The sequence below is a fragment of the Oncorhynchus keta genome, chromosome 28, assembly GCF_023373465.1.
Source record: "Oncorhynchus keta strain PuntledgeMale-10-30-2019 chromosome 28, Oket_V2, whole genome shotgun sequence".
In the NCBI taxonomy this organism is placed as follows: Eukaryota; Metazoa; Chordata; class Actinopteri; order Salmoniformes; family Salmonidae; genus Oncorhynchus; species Oncorhynchus keta.
This window is the reverse complement of record NC_068448.1, coordinates 63,663,316-63,682,541: the sequence shown is the minus strand read 5'-3', so window position 1 is coordinate 63,682,541 and position 19,226 is coordinate 63,663,316. Positions and strand designations below refer to the sequence as shown.

At 44.9% G+C, this 19,226-nt stretch overlaps 1 protein-coding gene across 1 annotated transcript; it reads right to left on the bottom strand.

Annotated features, from left to right (window-relative positions):
* Positions 1-913: 913 nt before the first annotated feature.
* On the bottom strand, positions 914-18,658 carry dap (death-associated protein). The gene is made up of 4 exons (XM_035741782.2): positions 18,421-18,658; positions 15,926-16,031; positions 11,635-11,677; positions 914-3,316 (listed from the first exon to the last, which is right to left on the bottom strand). Exons 1-4 carry the CDS (start codon positions 18,473-18,475, stop codon positions 3,197-3,199), a joined length of 324 nt encoding a protein of 107 aa, XP_035597675.1. The 5' UTR covers positions 18,476-18,658; the 3' UTR covers positions 914-3,196.
* Between the last annotated feature and the right edge of the window lie 568 nt (positions 18,659-19,226).

Genomic DNA, 19,226 nt, shown 5'->3' with positions numbered 1-19,226 from the left:
AATGACAGAATGAAAAGGAAGCCTGTATAGAATAGAAATATTCCAAAGCATGCATCATGTTTGCAATAAGGCACTAAATTAAAACTATAAAAAATGTGGCTAAGAAATTCACTTTATGTCCTGAATACAAAGCGTTATATTTGGGGCAAATCCAACACATCACTAAGTACCACGCATCACATTTTCAAGCATGTGGCAGCTGCATCAGGTCGTCGGCAAGGACTAGCTGGGAAAACAACAGAATAAAGCTACGCACAGGAAAGATCCTAGAGGAAACCTGCTTCAGTACGCTTTCTATTCACTGGGACACATTCACCTTTCAGCAGGACAATAAGCTAAAACACAAGACCAAATTTACACTGGAGTTGTTAACCAAGACATTAAATGTTTGAGTGGCCTAGTTACAGTTCACTTCAAATAGGCTTGAAAATCTATGGCAAGACCTGAAAATGGCAGTCTAGCAATGATCAACAACCAACTTGACTGAGCTTGAATCATTTAAGACTAATGTGCAAATATTGTACAATCCAGGTGTGCAGAGCGCTTAGATTTACCCAGAAAGACAGATGTAATCGCTGCCAAATGTGAATTTAACATGTATTGACTCAGGGGTGTGAATACTTCTGTACAGTAAATGTGATATCTGTATTTAATTTCCAATAAATTTGCAAACAATTCTGAAGACTGTTTTAATTATGAAGTAATGTGTGTAAAGCCATTTAATCCATTTTGAATTCAGGCTGTAACACATCAATGTGGCAGAAGTTAAGGCGTATGAATACTTTGAAGGCAGCATGTGTAGAGTTTAGAAAAAGAGATATGTAGGTCACAGAGATCAATACACAACAGTTCCATTTGTTCATGGACAATACAGAATATTACATAATACATCCAGTAACAATGAAGACAACAATGATTTTAAAGTTAAATCTTTATTCATGACAACCACACCTAATGCTTAAGTCCACTCACTGACTAAGGACTTTACTCAAGAAACAAACTGAGTAAAATAAAAAATATATCATTTTAAACTTTATTAAATAAACTTAGGAAATTACTCCTTCTTGCCTAAATGTATTTCCCTCGAACCCTGAAATGCGGTGTTGACAATAACCACACTTGAAATGAAGGAGGATTGTGTGTATGGTCTATGACATTTCCCTTAGAACTACACTGAACAAAAATACAAATGCAACATGTAAAGTTTGTCCTATGATTCATTAGCTAAAAAAATAAAATCTCAGAAATGTTCCATATGCACAAAAAGCTTATTTCTCTCATATTTTGTGCAAAACTGTGTTTCCACCCCTGTTAGTAAGCATTTCTCCTTTACCAAGATAATGCAGCCACCAGACAGGGGTGGCATATCAAGAAGCTGATTAAACAGCCTGATCATTACACAGGTGCACCTTGTGCTGGGGACACTAAAAGGCCACTTTAAAATGTGCAGTTGTCACACAACACAATGCCACAGATGTCTCTGGTTTTTAGGGAGCGTGACATTGGCATGCTGACTGCAGGAATATCCACCAGAGCTGTTGCCAGAGAATTGGATGTTCATTCAATTAACAATAATGAACATGCACCTGTGGAACGGTCGCTAAGACACTAACAGCTTACAGACCATAGGCAATTAAGGTCAGAGACAAACATTTAGGACACTAAGAGGCCTTTCTACTGACTCTGAAAAACACACAAAAGAAAAGGATGCCCAGGGTCCCTGCTCATCTGCGTGAATGTTGCAAGGAGGCATGAGGACTGTAGATGTGGCCAGAGCAATAAATTGCAATGTCCGTACTGTGAGATGCCTAAGACAGCGCTACAGGGAGACAGGACGGACAGCTGATCGTCCTCGCAGTGTCAGACCACGTGTAACAACACCTGCGCAGGATCGGTACATCCGAACATCACACCTGCGGGACAGGTACAGGATGGCAACAAGTGCCCGAGTTAAAACAGGAACGCACAATCCCTCCATCAGTGCTGACTGTCCGTAATAGGCTGAGAGAGGCTGGACAGGTCTTATAGGCCTGTTTTAAGGCAGGTCCTCACCAGAAACCACATTGCCTATGAGCAAACCCACCAACGCTGGAACAGACAGGACTGACAAAAAGTGCTCACTGACGAGTCGCGGTTTTGTCTCACCAGAGATGATGGTCGGATTTGCGTTTATCGTCGAAGGAATGAGCGTTACACCAAGGCCTGTACTCTGGAGAGGGTTCGATTTGGAGGTAGTGGGTCTGTCATGGTCTGGGGCAGTGTGTCGCAGCAACATCGGACTGAACTCATGTGGTACCCTTCCTGCAGGCTCAACTTGACATGACCCTCCAGTATGACAATGCCACCAGCCATACTGCTCGTTCTGTGCGTGATGTCCTGCAAGACAGCCATGGCCAGTGAAGAGCCTGGATCTCAATCCCATTGAGCACGTCTGGGACCTGTTGGATCGGAGGGTGAGGGCTAGGGCCATTCCCCCACAGAAATGTCTGGAAACTTGCAGTTGCCTTCGTGAAAGAGTGGGGTAACATCTCACAGCAAGAACTGGCAAATCTGGTGCAGTCCATGAGGAGGAAGTGCACTGCAGTACTTAATGCAGCTGGTGGCCACACCAGATACTGACTGTTACTTTTGACCTCCCCTTGTTCAGGGACACATTATTCCATTTCTGTTAGTCACGTCTGTGGAACTTGTTCAGTTTGTCACAGTTGTTGAATCTTGTTATGTCCAGAGAAATATTTACACATGTTAAGTTTGCTGAAAATAAACGCATTTAACAGTGCGAGGACAAAATTGTTGCGTTTATATTTCTGTTCAGTATAATAACCCAAGTATGAGGAGAGTGGGATCACATGGAATGCTTAACAGGGGATTGATTCCCTGGTAACCTGAGCACTTATGGTAATTGGTTGCATGCTTAATTGATTGGTTGTCCAGTTCTTTGATTGGTTTGTGGTTGTTGTGTTGGTCGGTAGGCTGCTGTGATAGGTTGGCTGATGTGGTTCATTGATGATGCGTTGCATTGGCTTGCCCTTAGTCACAGATTTAGGATCAGTTTCGCCTCCTCAAATCCTTACTTAACCATTGGAGGGGGGTAAACACAAAACTGACCGTAGAGCTGTGTCTGGGAAGATTGCTGGCGCCTTGTGGGGCCAACAGTAGCAGAGTTAGCGGAGGGATGGTAAGCTTGGCGGTAGCCTCACTTGCGGGGCTGGTGGATTTGTTGGGTGAGGTGCTGGTTCTGGGGCATCTTGGTGACAGACGGCTGGGGCTTCTGGTGAGCTACCTGGGCTGCCGCCGGGGTGAAGTCCTTATCACCCTAAGAACACAACCACACACATCCACTTAGTACAGGTGTGTTACAGTACAAAAGGTGTTCACACACACATCCACTTAGTACAGGTGTGTTACAGAACAAAAGGTGTTCACACACACACACACACACACACACACACTTTCCTCAAGCTGATCAGCCCTCAGACTACAGGCCTTTTAGTCAGAGCCCTATAGCTTCAATACATCACACTGGCCTTAGTGCTCCTCCAAGCATCCAGCAGCACCTGTGTGTGGTGTCTATCACTTGTATGTCTACGCGCAGTTTCTCCTGGTGTGCAGATCTGTTTGACCCCAGTCTATTCTAAATATTCAGGCGCTCTGATTAATTACCACAGGGATGCTGTGTGTGTGTACACACACAGTAGAATCCAGTACAGAGACCTAGGAGAGTAAATCCATTTAATTTCAATCACTTTTTGACTGAACCCCTTTTGATTTGAACAAAACCTTCCATACATATTTTCCCATTGTAGAAGTCCTCAGAACTTGACCCTTTGGACCTTAGAGATAAAAGGTGCTGAAAGTTGAGCCATTTTGCATTCCCCGCCATGCCATAAGACATCCATGTCTTCATCACTGGAGAAGATAAACATCATTTTAAAAGCTTACAAACAGGGTTGTCAAACTATTTAATATATATATATTTTTTTTAAAGTAAAAATGTAACCTTAAATAGGTAAACTATCAAAAAATAATGTTGTAGCTTAGAACCTATTTTACATCATATGAGGTTATGTTGTGCTCGCCATCGGTTGAGATACAACACGCTCTTGAATACAGGGTGGGTGAGATGTTTCGGCTGATAAACGTACTCAAGTGGGAATATAATTTCAATTTCGACGTTCAAAAGGTATCACAAAGATGGAAGTCCACACATCATAGAACACCGACTTGAATGGGAATATCTGTTTTAAATTATACTGTCAATCTTCCATAGGAAACCTATTGAAATCATATAAATATAGATAATAGAAAAGACATGAACATTTATTTCAAAGTTGACATTCAGCAACAAGTAGACCGGTGGCCATCATTATGTTAGTAATTAGAAGGAAAACATTTCAGTTCAATTTCAAATGGTGTACTAGTTAAAATGCAGTGGTCTGAAGGAATAGGTCAATTATATGAATTCTATTTCTATGATTGAAATGACACCCACCCTGTATTTAAGAGCATGTTGTGTCTCAACCGATGGCAGGCACAACAAAAATCTCAGCTACAACATAAACAAATATTTAAAAAATTAAAAAATTTAAAAAAATAATCTCAAATGATAAATGACGTTAAAAAGGTTTAAACCCCCCCGATTCACAACTGCTCAAAAGTTTTAGGACACCTACTCATTCAAGAGTTTCTTTATTTGTACTACTTTCTATATTGTAGAATAATAGTGAAGACATCAAAACTATGAAATAACACACATGGAATCATGTAGTAACCAAAAAAGTGTTATAAAAATATAAACAAATATTTTTTATATTTGAGATTCTTCAAAACAGCCACCCGTCGCCTTGACAGCTTAGCACACTCTCGGCATTCTCTCAACCAGCTTCATGTTAACTGGAATGCATTTCAATTAACAGGTGTGCCTTGTTAAAAGTTCATTTGTGGAATTTCTTTCCTTCTTAATGCGTTTGAGTCAATCAATTGTGACGGTGGGGGGTACACAGAATGGAGGTCGACCGATTATGATTTTTCAACGCCTATACCGATTATTGGAGGACCAAAAAAAGCCGATAACGATTAATCAGCCAATTATTAAAATGTATTTGTAATAATGACAATAACAATAATACTGAATAAACTTATTTTAACTTAATATAATACATCAATACAAATATATTTAGCCTCAAATAAATAAACATGTTCCATTTGGTTTAAATAATGCAAAAACAAAGTGTTGGAGAAGAAAGTGCAATATGTGCCATGTAAGATAGCTAACGTTTAAGTTCCTTGCTCAGAACATGAGAACATAAGAAAGCTGGTGGTTCCTTTTAACATGAGTCTTCAATATTCCAAGGTAAGAGGTTTTAGGTTGTAATTAATATAGTATTTATAGGACTATTTCCCTCTATACCATTTGTATTCCATATACCTTTGACTAATGGATGTTCTTATAGGCACTTTAGTTTTGCCAGTGTAACAGTATAGCTTCTGGCTAAGGTGTATGTAAACTTCCAACTTCAACTGTATGTTGATTTGTTTAACACTTTTCTGGTTACTACCTGATTCCATGTGTTATTTCATAGTTTTGATGTCTTCACTATTATTCTACAATGTAGGAAATAGTAAAAATAACTGTTTGTATACTTTCAAATTATAATCAAACTCAACCTTTTCCAGTGATGAAGACATGGATGTCTCATGTTAGGGTGGGAAATGCAAAACGTGTTAACTTTGAGCTTTCTGACCACTTCTTCCATGGGCAGACGTATGGAAAGTGGTTTAAATTTTAAAAAAAGGGATTGCTGTCAAAAAAGAGATCGAATTCAAATGGAGGAGTGTCCCAGGAGTGTCTACCCACATGGTCTCAACCCTCGATCTGAAGTTCCATGAACCCAGCCCACAAATACACATCCTCCCTTCGATACCACGATGCCACATCCTCCCTCCGATACCACGATGCCACATCCTCCCTTCGATACCACGATGCCACATCCTCCCTTCGATACCACGATGTCACATCCTCCCTCCGATACCACGATGTCACATCCTCCCTCCGATACCACGATGTCACATCCTCCCTCCGATACCACGATGTCACATCCTCCCTCCGATACCACGATGTCACATCCTCCCTCCGATACCACGATGTCACATCCTCCCTCCGATACCACGATGTCACATCCTCCCTCCGATACCACGATGTCACATCCTCCCTCCGATACCACGATGTCACATCCTCCCTCCGATACCACGATGTCACATCCTCCCTCCGATACCACGATGTCACATCCTCCCTCCGATACCACGATGTCACATCCTCCCTTCGATACCACGATGTCACATCCTCCCTTCGATACCACGATGTCACATCCTCCCTTCGATACCACGATGTCAAATCCCATCAAAACCAAACGCATTTACTTCTTACACTCCATTGCTTCACATGTAGTGCTGTAGTTAAGACTAAAGAACTTGATTGGCAGTCTTCCCTCTGATTGTGCGCCGCCCTATTGGCCCAGTGTCGTCCGGGGTTAGTTTGGCCGGGGTAGGCCGTCATTGTGTTCTTCACTGACTTGCATAGTTTAAATAAAGGTTAAATAAAAAGAGAAGGGTTAGTACACAAGTCCATTAATACCATAGGGTGAGGATCAGATTCACCTACAGACAGAGGATGAAAGTATAACTCATAAAAACAAACTGCCCCTCTTCATAATCTTCCGCTCACTCTCTTTCCCCCTCTCCCCCAGGAGAATTGTGTAGCGTTCCAGAAGAGTACTGTAGTGTGTAACAGTGGTGTAGGTCATAATATCTGATAGATAAGAGAGTTGTGCTGGCTGTGAATGACTCACCAGCTTCAAATCTCTAGGAAATGCTAACACAGCAGTATAGAGAATACACACACACCACACATGCACGCACACACTTTTATACATCTTATCTGTGTGTCTGTGCATGCATGCGATCTAATGTTGTGCAATGTATATTCTTGAATGTTTCAGTTTAAGACAATAACTCCTATAGATCTGAAAGACCTACGATCAAGGGAGCCAGGGGTGTGGCAGACATCATTATCCAGGTTAGGAGGCCTGAATCTGGGCATGACACCACTCAGACCCCTTTATTACAGTCCACTGGAGCTGGTACAATAAAACTCCTGTATCAGTTCTCTAGGTCACTAGCATACATCCTAATCTCTATAAGGAAATCTATGTGGTGTATTTGCCTGGAAATTAGTCAACGTTGTCTTGGTTTGTGTGTAAACAGAAATAAATAAATGCATGGATTGATATTATGGTGCAGTAGGGAGACCAGATGGAAGGTTACATCATCTATATAAACCTCTGGATATATGGACGGGAATGCAAGCGCAAGCACTCACACACAGTGGAATAAGATCAAACTAGGATGGCAATGTATATGAGGTAGGTATATAAATATATAAGGAAGGGATGGGGTGTGCATCAGCGTGAGGGAGAAAGAAAGGAAGGGATGGGGTGTGCATCAGCGTGAGGGAGAGAGAAAGGAAGGGATGGGGTGTGCATCAGCGTGAGGGAGAAAGAAAGGAAGGGATGGGGTGTGCATCAGCGTGAGGGAGAAAGAAAGGAAGGGATGGGGTGTGCATCAGCGTGAGGGAGAAAGAAAGGAAGGGATGGGGTGTGCATCAGCGTGAGGGAGAAAGAAAGGAAGGGATGGGGTGTGCATCAGCGTGAGGGAGAGAGAAAGGAAGGGATGGGGTGTGCATCAGCGTGAGGGAGAGAGAAAGGAAGGGATGGGGTGTGCATCAGCGTGAGGGAGAAAGAAAGGAAGGGATGGGGTGTGCATCAGCGTGAGGGAGAAAGAAAGGAAGGGATGGGGTGTGCATCAGCGTGAGGGAGAAAGAAAGGAAGGGATGGGGTGTGCATCAGCGTGAGGGAGAGAGAAAGGAAGGGATGGGGTGTGCATCAGCGTGAGGGAGAAAGAAAGGAAGGGGTGTGCATCAGCGTGAGGGAGACAGAAAGGAAGGGGTGTGCATCAGCGTGAGGGAGAGAGAAAGGAAGGGGTGTGCATCAGCGTGAGGGAGAGAGAAAGGAAGGGATGGGGTGTGTATCAGCGTGAGGGAGAGAGAAAGGAAGGGATGGGGTGTGTATCAGCGTGAGGGAGAGAGAAAGGAAGGGATGGGGTGTGCATCAGCGTGAGGGAGAGAGAAAGGAAGGGATGGGGTGTGCATCAGCGTGAGGGAGAGAGAAAGGAAGGGATGGGGTGTGCATCAGCGTGAGGGAGAGAAAAGAAAGGGATGGGGTGTGTATCAGCGTGAGGGAGAAAGAAAGGAAGGGATGGGGTGTGCATCAGCGTGAGGGAGAAAGAAAGGAAGGGATGGGGTGTGCATCAGCGTGAGGGAGAAAGAAAGGAAGGGATGGGGTGTGCATCAGCGTGAGGGAGAAAGAAAGGAAGGGATGGGGTGTGTATCAGCGTGAGGGAGAGAGAAAGGAAGGGATGGGGTGTGCATCAGCGTGAGGGAGAAAGAAAGGAAGGGGTGTGCATCAGCGTGAGGGAGAGAGAAAGGAAGGGATGGGGTGTGTATCAGCGTGAGGGAGAGAGAAAGGAAGGGATGGGGTGTGCATCAGCGTGAGGGAGAGAGAAAGGAAGGGATGGGGTGTGTATCAGCGTGAGGGAGAGAGAAAGGAAGGGATGGGGTGTGTATCAGCGTGAGGGAGAGAGAAAGGAAGGGATGGGGTGTGCATCAGCGTGAGGGAGAGAGAAAGGAAGGGATGGGGTGTGCATCAGCGTGAGGGAGAGAGAAAGGAAGGGATGGGGTGTGCATCAGCGTGAGGGAGAAAGAAAGGAAGGGATGGGGTGTGCATCAGCGTGAGGGAGAGAGAAAGGAAGGGATGGGGTGTGCATCAGCGTGAGGGAGAGAGAAAGGAAGGGATGGGGTGTACATCAGCGTGAGGGAGAGAGAAAGGAAGGGATGGGGTGTGCATCAGCGTGAGGGAGAGAGAAAGGAAGGGATGGGGTGTACATCAGCGTGAGGGAGAGAGAAAGGAAGGGATGGGGTGTGCATCAGCATGAGGGAGAGAGAAAGGAAGGGATGGGGTGTGTATCAGCGTGAGGGAGAGAGAAAAGGAAGGGATGGGGTGTACATCAGCGTGAGGGAGAGAGAAAGGAAGGGATGGGGTGTGCATCAGCATGAGGGAGAGAGAAAGGAAGGGATGGGGTGTGTATCAGCGTGAGGGAGAGAGAAAGGAAGGGATGGGGTGTACATCAGCGTGAGGGAGAGAGACTGGAAGGGATGGGGTGTGCATCAGCATGAGGGAGAGAGAAAGGAAGGGATGGGGTGTGTATCAGCGTGAGGGAGAGAGACTGGAAGGGATGGGGTGTGCATCAGCGTGAGGGAGAGAGAAAGAAAGGGATGGGGTGTGTATCAGCGTGAGGGAGAGAGAAAGGAAGGGATGGGGTGTGCATCAGCGTGAGGGAGAGAAAAGAAAGGGATGGGGTGTGCATCAGCGTGAGGGAGAAAGAAAGGAAGGGATGGGGTGTGCATCAGCGTGAGGGAGAAAGAAAGGAAGGGATGGGGTGTGTATCAGCGTGAGGGAGAGAGAAAGGAAGGGATGGGGTGTGTATCAGCGTGAGGGAGAAAGAAAGGAAGGGGTGTGCATCAGCGTGAGGGAGAGAGAAAGGAAGGGATGGGGTGTGTATCAGCGTGAGGGAGAGAGAAAGGAAGGGATGGGGTGTGCATCAGCGTGAGGGAGAGAGAAAGGAAGGGATGGGGTGTGTATCAGCGTGAGGGAGAGAGAAAGGAAGGGATGGGGTGTGTATCAGCGTGAGGGAGAGAGAAAGGAAGGGATGGGGTGTGCATCAGCGTGAGGGAGAGAGAAAGGAAGGGATGGGGTGTGCATCAGCGTGAGGGAGAGAGAAAGGAAGGGATGGGGTGTGCATCAGCGTGAGGGAGAAAGAAAGGAAGGGATGGGGTGTGCATCAGCGTGAGGGAGAGAGAAAGGAAGGGATGGGGTGTGCATCAGCGTGAGGGAGAGAGAAAGGAAGGGATGGGGTGTACATCAGCGTGAGGGAGAGAGAAAGGAAGGGATGGGGTGTGCATCAGCGTGAGGGAGAGAGAAAGGAAGGGATGGGGTGTACATCAGCGTGAGGGAGAGAGAAAGGAAGGGATGGGGTGTGCATCAGCATGAGGGAGAGAGAAAGGAAGGGATGGGGTGTGTATCAGCGTGAGGGAGAGAGAAAGGAAGGGATGGGGTGTACATCAGCGTGAGGGAGAGAGAAAGGAAGGGATGGGGTGTGCATCAGCGTGAGGGAGAGAGAAAGGAAGGGATGGGGTGTGCATCAGCATGAGGGAGAGAGAAAGGAAGGGATGGGGTGTGTATCAGCGTGAGGGAGAGACTGGAAGGGATGGGGTGTGCATCAGCATGAGGGAGAGAGAAAGGAAGGGATGGGGTGTGTATCAGCGTGAGGGAGAGAGACTGGAAGGGATGGGGTGTGCATCAGCGTGAGGGAGAGAGAAAGAAAGGGATGGGGTGTGTATCAGCGTGAGGGAGAGAGAAAGGAAGGGATGGGGTGTGCATCAGCGTGAGGGAGAGAAAAAGAAAGGGATGGGGTGTGCATCAGCGTGAGGGAGAGAGAAAGAAAGGGATGGGGTGTGCATCAGCGTGAGGGAGAGAGAAAGAAAGGGATGGGGTGTGTATCAGCGTGAGGGAGAGAGACTGGAAGGGATGGGGTGTGCATCAGCGTGAGGGAGAGAGAAAGAAAGGGATGGGGTGTGTATCAGCGTGAGGGAGAGAGAAAGGAAGGGATGGGGTGTGCATCAGCGTGAGGGAGAGAAAAAGAAAGGGATGGGGTGTGCATCAGCGTGAGGGAGAGAGAAAGAAAGGGATGGGGTGTGTATCAGCGTGAGGGAGAGAGAAAGAAAGGGATGGGGTGTGTATCAGTGTGAGGGAGAGAGAAAGGAAGGGAAGGGGTGTGTATCAGTGTGAGGGTGAGTGATTGAGAATGTGTGTGCTATAGAGAAATGTATTTGTGTGTTTGAGAGATGGAATGAGAGGTGGAGAGAGATGTACAGTATGTACAGAGAGACATCTCTTTCTCTCTCCATAGGAATGCAATATAAATGAGCGGAACTTAGTTTAGTTTACCAAACCTCAACAAATATAAATCTGAGGCAGTAAGGTTAGACTTGGATCAGGGAGATGTAGAACCCCTCTCTCAGGTCACTTTCAGTGGGAGAATATAATCTCTGCAGCTGCACCCTGGTTCGTCAGGCTTTATTTAAGGCTGTCGCAGCCTGCAGGTATGGCAGCACAGACAAATAGAGAATAAAAAGGCAAGCCTAGATGTACAGAGAGAGCTAGTAGAGACCCCAGAGGGGTGAGTTTAGATGGGGGTAAGCATGGTGTGAGTGGAAAGGGTGGGGGTAAATGGCAATATCCTAGGGGCCAGGGTAGGCTAAGCTTAGTGTGTGTGCGTTGGTGAAGAATCCAGTCCGAGGTGATATCTGGTATCTCTCTCCAACAATCTGTGTTCAGTGCTAACACGACGCTAGGAGCAGTCTTGGCCCATCTGACCCTGTCAAGGACATCTGGGTGGGTCACACACACACACACACACACACACACACACACACCACACACACACACTCTCTGGTCTTACCTTTGTAACCACTCCTGACACGACCACAGTGGGCTTTGGTGGGCTAGAGACAGAAAGAGGGGTTAAACACATCAGACTCCTACCTCAATGTCAATTATTTGACGAGACACGATCACATTTTGTTGAGATTAATTGCCTGATGAATGTATGCCCGTGTCGATGTCAGAAACACTGACCATCAACTCTGGAGTTTCTCTTACAGGGGGTTATAAAAGACAGGAACAGAAAGTGCTTTGTTTGATCCAATTGAACAAACATACACAGACGGCGAGAGAAAGAGACCTCCGTGAGCTCATTCATAGTACTGTGATGCTGTGGATCTGCCTGCCACCCTGCTAAATGACTATCATTAATACTGGACTGGTTCTACACTGCAACTCACACAGTAGGGGAGAGGGAGGAAAGGGGGGGGGTAATGAGGGGAGGGGAGAGAGAGAGATCCGAGATGGAAATGGACCTTGACATGAGAAACGAGTCCTGTCTGATGTAACAGCAGAACCATTACCGGAGGTGAAAAGCTGTCCTCAGCTTCTACCTCTGGAGGTTTGGGCAGGGCAGCAGAGAGACTTAACGTAGCATACACAATTAAGGTAACCTACATAAAGTCGCTAGCGTCCTTGGTACAACACCAGCGGCCTTGTCAAGACGTTAATGACTGACAGACACAGGCCAACTTCGCTGCAGTATACCTGTATTGGAGTACTTCACTTAAAGTAGCCTAAACGTTATCTTCAAGTAATGTCAACATGTTATTACAATCTAACTACACTGGTATGAGAGCAATTTAATCAGTGAGAAAACGAGTTCCGCTGAGATTAGAGGATTGAGGCGCAGTCAGTCAGTCGTCTGGAGTGCAGATAGACAAGATGAGGGGAAAGATGAGGGGAAAGAGAGACAAAAAAAAGGGGATAAAGAGAAATAATTTTATTTGTCATATACACGTGTTTAGCAGATGTTATTGCGGGTGTAGAGAAATGCTAGCGGGAGAGGGATAGAGAGCAAGAGTGGGGGAGAGCAAGAGTGGGGGAGAGCAAGAGTGGGGGAGAGCAAGAGTGGGGGAGAGCAAGAGTGGGGAGAGCAAGAGTGGGGGAGAGCAAGAGTGGGGGAGAGCAAGAGTGGGGGAGAGCAAGTGCGCGAGTTGAAAAAAAAAAAAGAGCTTCAGAGTTAGGGTTGGTCCCACCCCTTAGGCTGTGTACAGGAAGTGCTTATGGCGATGCTCTGTTGCCTTTACTGTAAACTTCTCTCCCTTTCCTCCCATCTCTCCATCTAGGTCTAAATTGTATATGACAGGCGTTCCCTTGGTGACCTCGCTCCACTGGCTGCTATACAGCATCCACCTGCTCTCAGAGTGGACACAGGCATGCACGCAGGACACACACACACACTAACCTTGCTCTTAAATGAGCGACTGAAGGAAAGCCAGAGCCAGGGTAAGAACCAAGATGACCTCAGAGGATTTCTACTGCATTTCACACGGGCACTTTCACTGCTGCCTCTGATCTATCCAGAGGACCCGGGGCAGGAGCTGTTATGGCAACCTCCCTCTTCAGGCTGGGGCATAGGGTAAGCCAATACTTTAAACCTCTTTCGCTCCTGCTTGCTCCCAAGGACCGGCCAAAGAGAGGAGTGAGAGCCACAGCTCAGTTTTAACGTTTATACAAAACTCTCACCGTGTTGCTCAACAGGTTTTGGAGAGTACACACAGAGGTAAACGCAACACACACACACACACAGTGTGGTGTAAATATTTCACCTGGATAAACAGACATTGCTCAACAGTCGAGACCCAGAGCAGATCTTAGTGGGGGGGGGGGCATGAAGCACCACGCATTTTTCCAACAAAGTATAGCCTCAAACATATACGAGTCCTATATTGACAACCTGAAAAGGCCACTCAGCAAGGAAGGAGCCACTACTCCAAAACCGCCATAAAAAAAACAGACTACGGTTTGCAACTGTACATGGGGACAAAGACCGTACTTTTTGGAGAAATGTCCTCTAATCTGATTAAACAAAAATAGAACTGTTTGGCCATAAAGACAGTTGTTATGTTTGGAGGAAAAAGGAGGAGGCTTGCAAGTCTAAGAACACCATCTCAACTGTGAAGCACCGGGGTGGCAGCATCATGTTGTGGGGGTGTTTTGCTGCAGGAGGGACTGGTGCACTTAACAAAATAGATGGCATGAGGTAGGGAAATTATGTGGATGTATTGAAGCAACATCTCAAGACATCAGTTAGAGCTTGTTCGCGAATGGGTCTTCCAAATGGACAATGACCCCAAGCATACTTCCAAAGTTGTGGCAAAATGGCTTAAGGAGAACAAAGTCAAGATATTGGCGTGGCCATCAAAGCCCTGACCTCAATCCTATAGAAAATTTGTGGGTAGAACTGAAAAAGCGTGAGTGAGCAGGGAGGCCTACAAACCTGACTCAGTTACACCAGCTCTGTCAGGAGGAATGGGTCAAAATTCACCTAACTTATTGTGGGAAGCTTGTGAAAGACTACCCGAAACATTTGACCCAAGTTACAGTTTAAAGGCAATGCTACCAAATACTAATTGAGTGTATGTAAACTTCTGACTGGGAATATGGTGAAAAAAACAATTCACTACTATTATTGTGACATTTCACATTCTTAAAATAAAGTGGTGATCCTAACTGACCTAAGACAGGGAATTTTCACTGAGATTAAATGTCAGGAATTGTGAAAAACTGAGTTTAAATGTATTTGGCTAAAGGTGTAGGGAAACTTCTGACTTCAACTGTATATGTGTGCAGGTACAGTGGCTTGTGAAAGTATTCACCCCCCTTGGCATTTTTCATATTTGTTGCCTTACAACCTGGAAGTAAAATAGATTTGTTTGTGTGTGTGGGGGGTTGTATCATTTGATTTACACAACATTCCTGCCACTTCAAAAGTGCGAAATATTTTTTATTGTGAAACAAACAAGACAAAAAACAGAACTGGAGCGTGCATAACTATTCACCCCCCCCCCCCTTAAAGTCAATACTTTGCAGAGACACCTTTTGCAGCAATTACAGCTGCATGTCTCTTGGGGTGTCTCTACAAGCTTGGCACATATAGCCACTGAGATTTTTGCCCATTCTTCAAGGCAAATCTGCTCCTTCAGGTTGGATGGGTCCCGCTGGTGTACAGCAATCTTTAAGTCATATCACAGATTCAATTTGATTGAGGTCTGGGCTTTGACGAGGTCATTCCAAGACATTTAAAATGTTTCCCCTTAAACCACTCGTGTTGTTTTAGCAGTATTCTTAGGGTCATTGTCCTGCTGGAAGGTGAACCGCCGTCCCAGTCTCAAATCTCTCAAACATGTTTCCCTCAAAACTTTCCCTGTACTTAGCGCCATCCATCATTCCTTCAATTCTGACCATTTTCTCAGTCCCTGCCAATGAAAAACATTGCCACAGCATGCTGCTGCCGCCATGCTTCACTGTGAGGATGGTGTTCACGGGGTGATGGGAGGTGTTGGGTTTGCACCAGACATAGCGTTTTCCTTGATGGCCAAAAATATCAATTTCAGTCTCATCTGACCAGAGTGCCTTCTTCCATATGTTTGGGGAATCTCCCACATGCCCTTTGGCGAACACCAAACGTGTTTGCTTATTTTTTTCTTTAAGCAATGGCTTTTTTCTGGCCACTCTTCCGTAAAGCTCAGCTCTGTAGAGTGTACGGCTTAAATTGATCCTATGGACCGATACTCCAATCTCTGCTGTGGAGATTTGCAGATTTTTCAGGGTTATCGTTGGTCTCTTTGCTGCCTCCATTATTAATGCCCTCCTTGCCTGGCCGTGAGTTTTGGTGGGCAGCCCTCTCTTGGCAGGTTTGTTGTGGTGCCATATTCTTGCCATTTGTTAATAACGGATTTAGTGGTGCTCTGTGGGATGTTCAACATTTCAGATATTTTTAGAACCCAACCCCGATCTGTAATTCTCCACAACTTTGTCCATGACCTGTTTGGAGAGCTCCTTGGTCTTCATGGTGCCACTTGCTTGGTGGTGTTGCAGACTCTGGGGCCTTTCAGAACAGATGTGTGTGTGTGTGTGTGTGTGTGTGTGTGTGTGTGTGTGTGTGTACTGAGATCATGTGACAGATCATGTGACACTTAAAGTCCACCTGTGTGCAATCTAACAAATTATGTGACTTCTGAAGGTAATTGGTTGCACCAGGTCTCATTTAGGGGCTTCATAGCAAAAGGAGTGAATACATATGCACGCTCCACTTTTCCATTGTTTTAAAAACTATTTTGTGTGTGTGTGTGTTTGTGCGTTACCTAGGCTCCTCCACAAACTCTTCGTCGTCCTTGTCCTTGACAGGAGGCGGCTCAGGTGGAGCTGCTCCCTGGTGCTTTTGCACGATCCTCATCCCCCCTGCCTTCACTGTCACACACAATGAATTTACATCAACACACATCTTTATCACTGTTATACATTAACACCTACACACATTAGGCAGTGTTTCCCAAACTCGGTCCTGGGGACCCCAAAGGCTGCGCATTTTGCTTTTGTTGCCCTAGCACAACACATCTGATTCAAATAATCAACTCAGCATCAAACTTAAAAATAATGTATCAGTCTGGTGCTAGGGCAAAAACAAAAATATGCAGTTCCCCAGGACAGAGTTTACATTATTTTTATCAGTCTGGTGCTAGGGCAAAAACAAAAATATGCAGTTCCCCAGGACAGAGTTTACATTATTTTTATCAGTCTGGTGCTAGGGCAAAAACAAAAATATGCAGTTCCCCAGGACAGAGTTTACATTATTTTTATCAGTCTGGTGCGAGGGCAAAAACAAAATATGCAGTTCCCCAGGACAGAGTTTACATTATTTTTATCAGTCTGGTGCTAGGGCAAAAACCAAAATATGCAGTTCCCCAGGACAGAGTTTACATTATTTTTATCAGTCTGGTGCTAGGGCAAAAACCAAAATATGCAGTTCCCCAGGACAGAGTTTGGGAAATGCTGCATTAGGGTAGTGTGGACAAAAGGCTGAGGCGCAAAAAAAAATCCCTTCGCCAAAGCTGTAAAATGAACCACAGACAGTCAGATAGCCTAGAAGGCTACAGGCCCACCTGCAGAAGAGGTGGACTTGGTCAAAAACAATACCTAAGGTATTCACATATAATCCTCTTTAAAATAACCGATCTCAGTCCTCATTAAAGTGAACCCTGGGGTAAAAAACACACTAAAGAACTCTGTTCTCTTCGCATTCACATTGCCCTTGAATGAGGACTCAACTCTTCTGCCAGTTCCCAACCAACTATTTTGTGGTTGTTTAGAAAGGAACCAAGATCTTTTTCCAACATTCACTCAATGCACTCTGGGTTTTTCCAATTTGTAAGTCGCTCTGGATAAGAGCGTCTGCTAAATGACTTAAATGTAAATGTACAATGTGCAGGAAAAGTCATTCCATCTGGTCAGAAAGCTATATGCCTACTTACATTTTGGAAGCAAAGAAATTGCATTTAGTTAAAAGATGCCAATCATCATAATCAGAAGATACCAATAATATTGACATGTTAATAGTAACAGAATAAATAGCAAAAGAATAACGGCAGATTAAATAATGCTGTAATTGAATGTTGTAAGAGCTACAATTTATTGTTGTACCCTGTTGTCTTCACACTATTCAAACTCCACAATCAATAAACATCTTATGAAACTCTTAGCCTATATATCACATACTGTAAACAAATAACCTAAAAACTCATATTTTGGCATTTCTGTGCATCCTTGACAATTGCTAACCAATATCCCAAAACAGAACACGTTTAGTTTCTCCGAACCCACAAAATCTTCTCTCAATTGTGACACCAATGTGAGGGGTTATGGCAGGGGAAACAGTGTTGCAGTAGACTAGTGTGTGGTGCTGGAATAATGACAAACGGACATAGGGAGCTTTGTGTTCACATTGCCCGAAAAAAAAGGAAAACCGGACTGAGGATTTCAAGCAAACCAAACTCAGACCCCCTCTCGGTCTCAGTTCGTTTCGCTTCTGGGACTCGAGGGGTCTGAGTTCCTTTGGAATGTTCACATTGGACAAAAAATTAAGCGAACCCTACTAAATTAACAAAAATGGTATGACAACACCCGTAGAGTATTTTAAGACAAGGCATATCCTACTAATGAGAGCATGTCTTTTCACCACCTGGCAGTCCTAGCAACATTAGCTAGTAGCTACTTTAGTCCGTTATGGCTACGTGCCCTACTTTCTATGTCCACGTAGGCTACTCCGTAGGACTGTTATCAGATCCCCCACATAGACTTTAGCTACATAGCCTGGAAGCCAGTCTGTTTCTGCTCTCTTGCCAACTCCTTATGGAATTGTCATGTCAAACCTATAGCAATAAGTGGAATGACAACCAAACAGACTGGCACCCAGGCTTCATACGGTAGCTTCCACTATACTAACTAGGTCACAATAGAAGATACAGGCCTAGGATTGATGGCGCACCGGCAATAAAACATCCGCAACATGTACAACGTTAGATCTCAATGTACAGGCGTAACAGGCGTAATGCGTAATTAGGGAAATCAGACTTAGCGGCAGGCAACAACAACAACAACAAACATATTTCGTAAGCTTTCAGATGTCGTTCTACAGCACACAAATGTTAGTCTAGCTACTTGAGTCGTGTGTGTATCTAACTAACGTTGTCCAACACAATTATTGACATAGGCCTAATGCGTATGCAGTGATACAATGTCAGTTGAACCATGAAAACAAAAGCGATGTTTGTGCTGTAAAAAGAAATATAAGGTTTAATACCAGCCGGGAGATGTCCTCCTTTGGTCTCGATTCTTTCCTTCGGAGGCGAAGACATCTGTAATCTAATTTATAAATTTCGGGAAGAGTGAAAATCGCTCGTTAAGATCTATTTTTCTGGGGAAAACAGCAGCAGTAGACTTCAGTCCAGTTCGTCAACGTGGCTTTTTTGTTTGGCAACTGGGCATGATGAGGACAGAGAAAATATCAGCAAATAGGAAAGTCACGTTCAGTCTTACGTGGTGTAGGGTAGGTACGGGACGGGGCTAGTGCCAGAATAAAGAATTTCCCATGGATAAATCAAATCAACAGTGGTCAAAGTAAAAGGATGTACGGTCCAGTAAGGCGTCCCGGCAAAATAAATAGTGAGGGTACGCCATACCGGTAAAAACATGAGCTTATCAAAATAATTAAAGCAACATGTCAAGAACACTGTAGGCTACTATACCACTTTTTTTAATCATTAGCACATGTCAGAGGCATGAAAAGGGAAGTAAATGTACTTGAAAACGGGTGGTAACGTTATAGCCTTCGCTCCAAAAATGCTATGTGGTTCGATGAGAACACAGATACTTTGCCAAGGCAGAGATGTTTATTTAACTAGGCAAGTCATTTAAGAACAATTTATTATTTACAATGATGCCAAACAAAAATGTTTGATATATAGCAGGTATATAGGAGGTCCCGTACCAGGAATAAATTAATTATACATTCACCCCTGAAAATCAGGGAATCATCTAGTCAGTGTGTGTGTGAGTGTGGGCATCTGTGCGTGTGTTCGGTGTGTGTCAGTGTTTGGTTCTGACAGT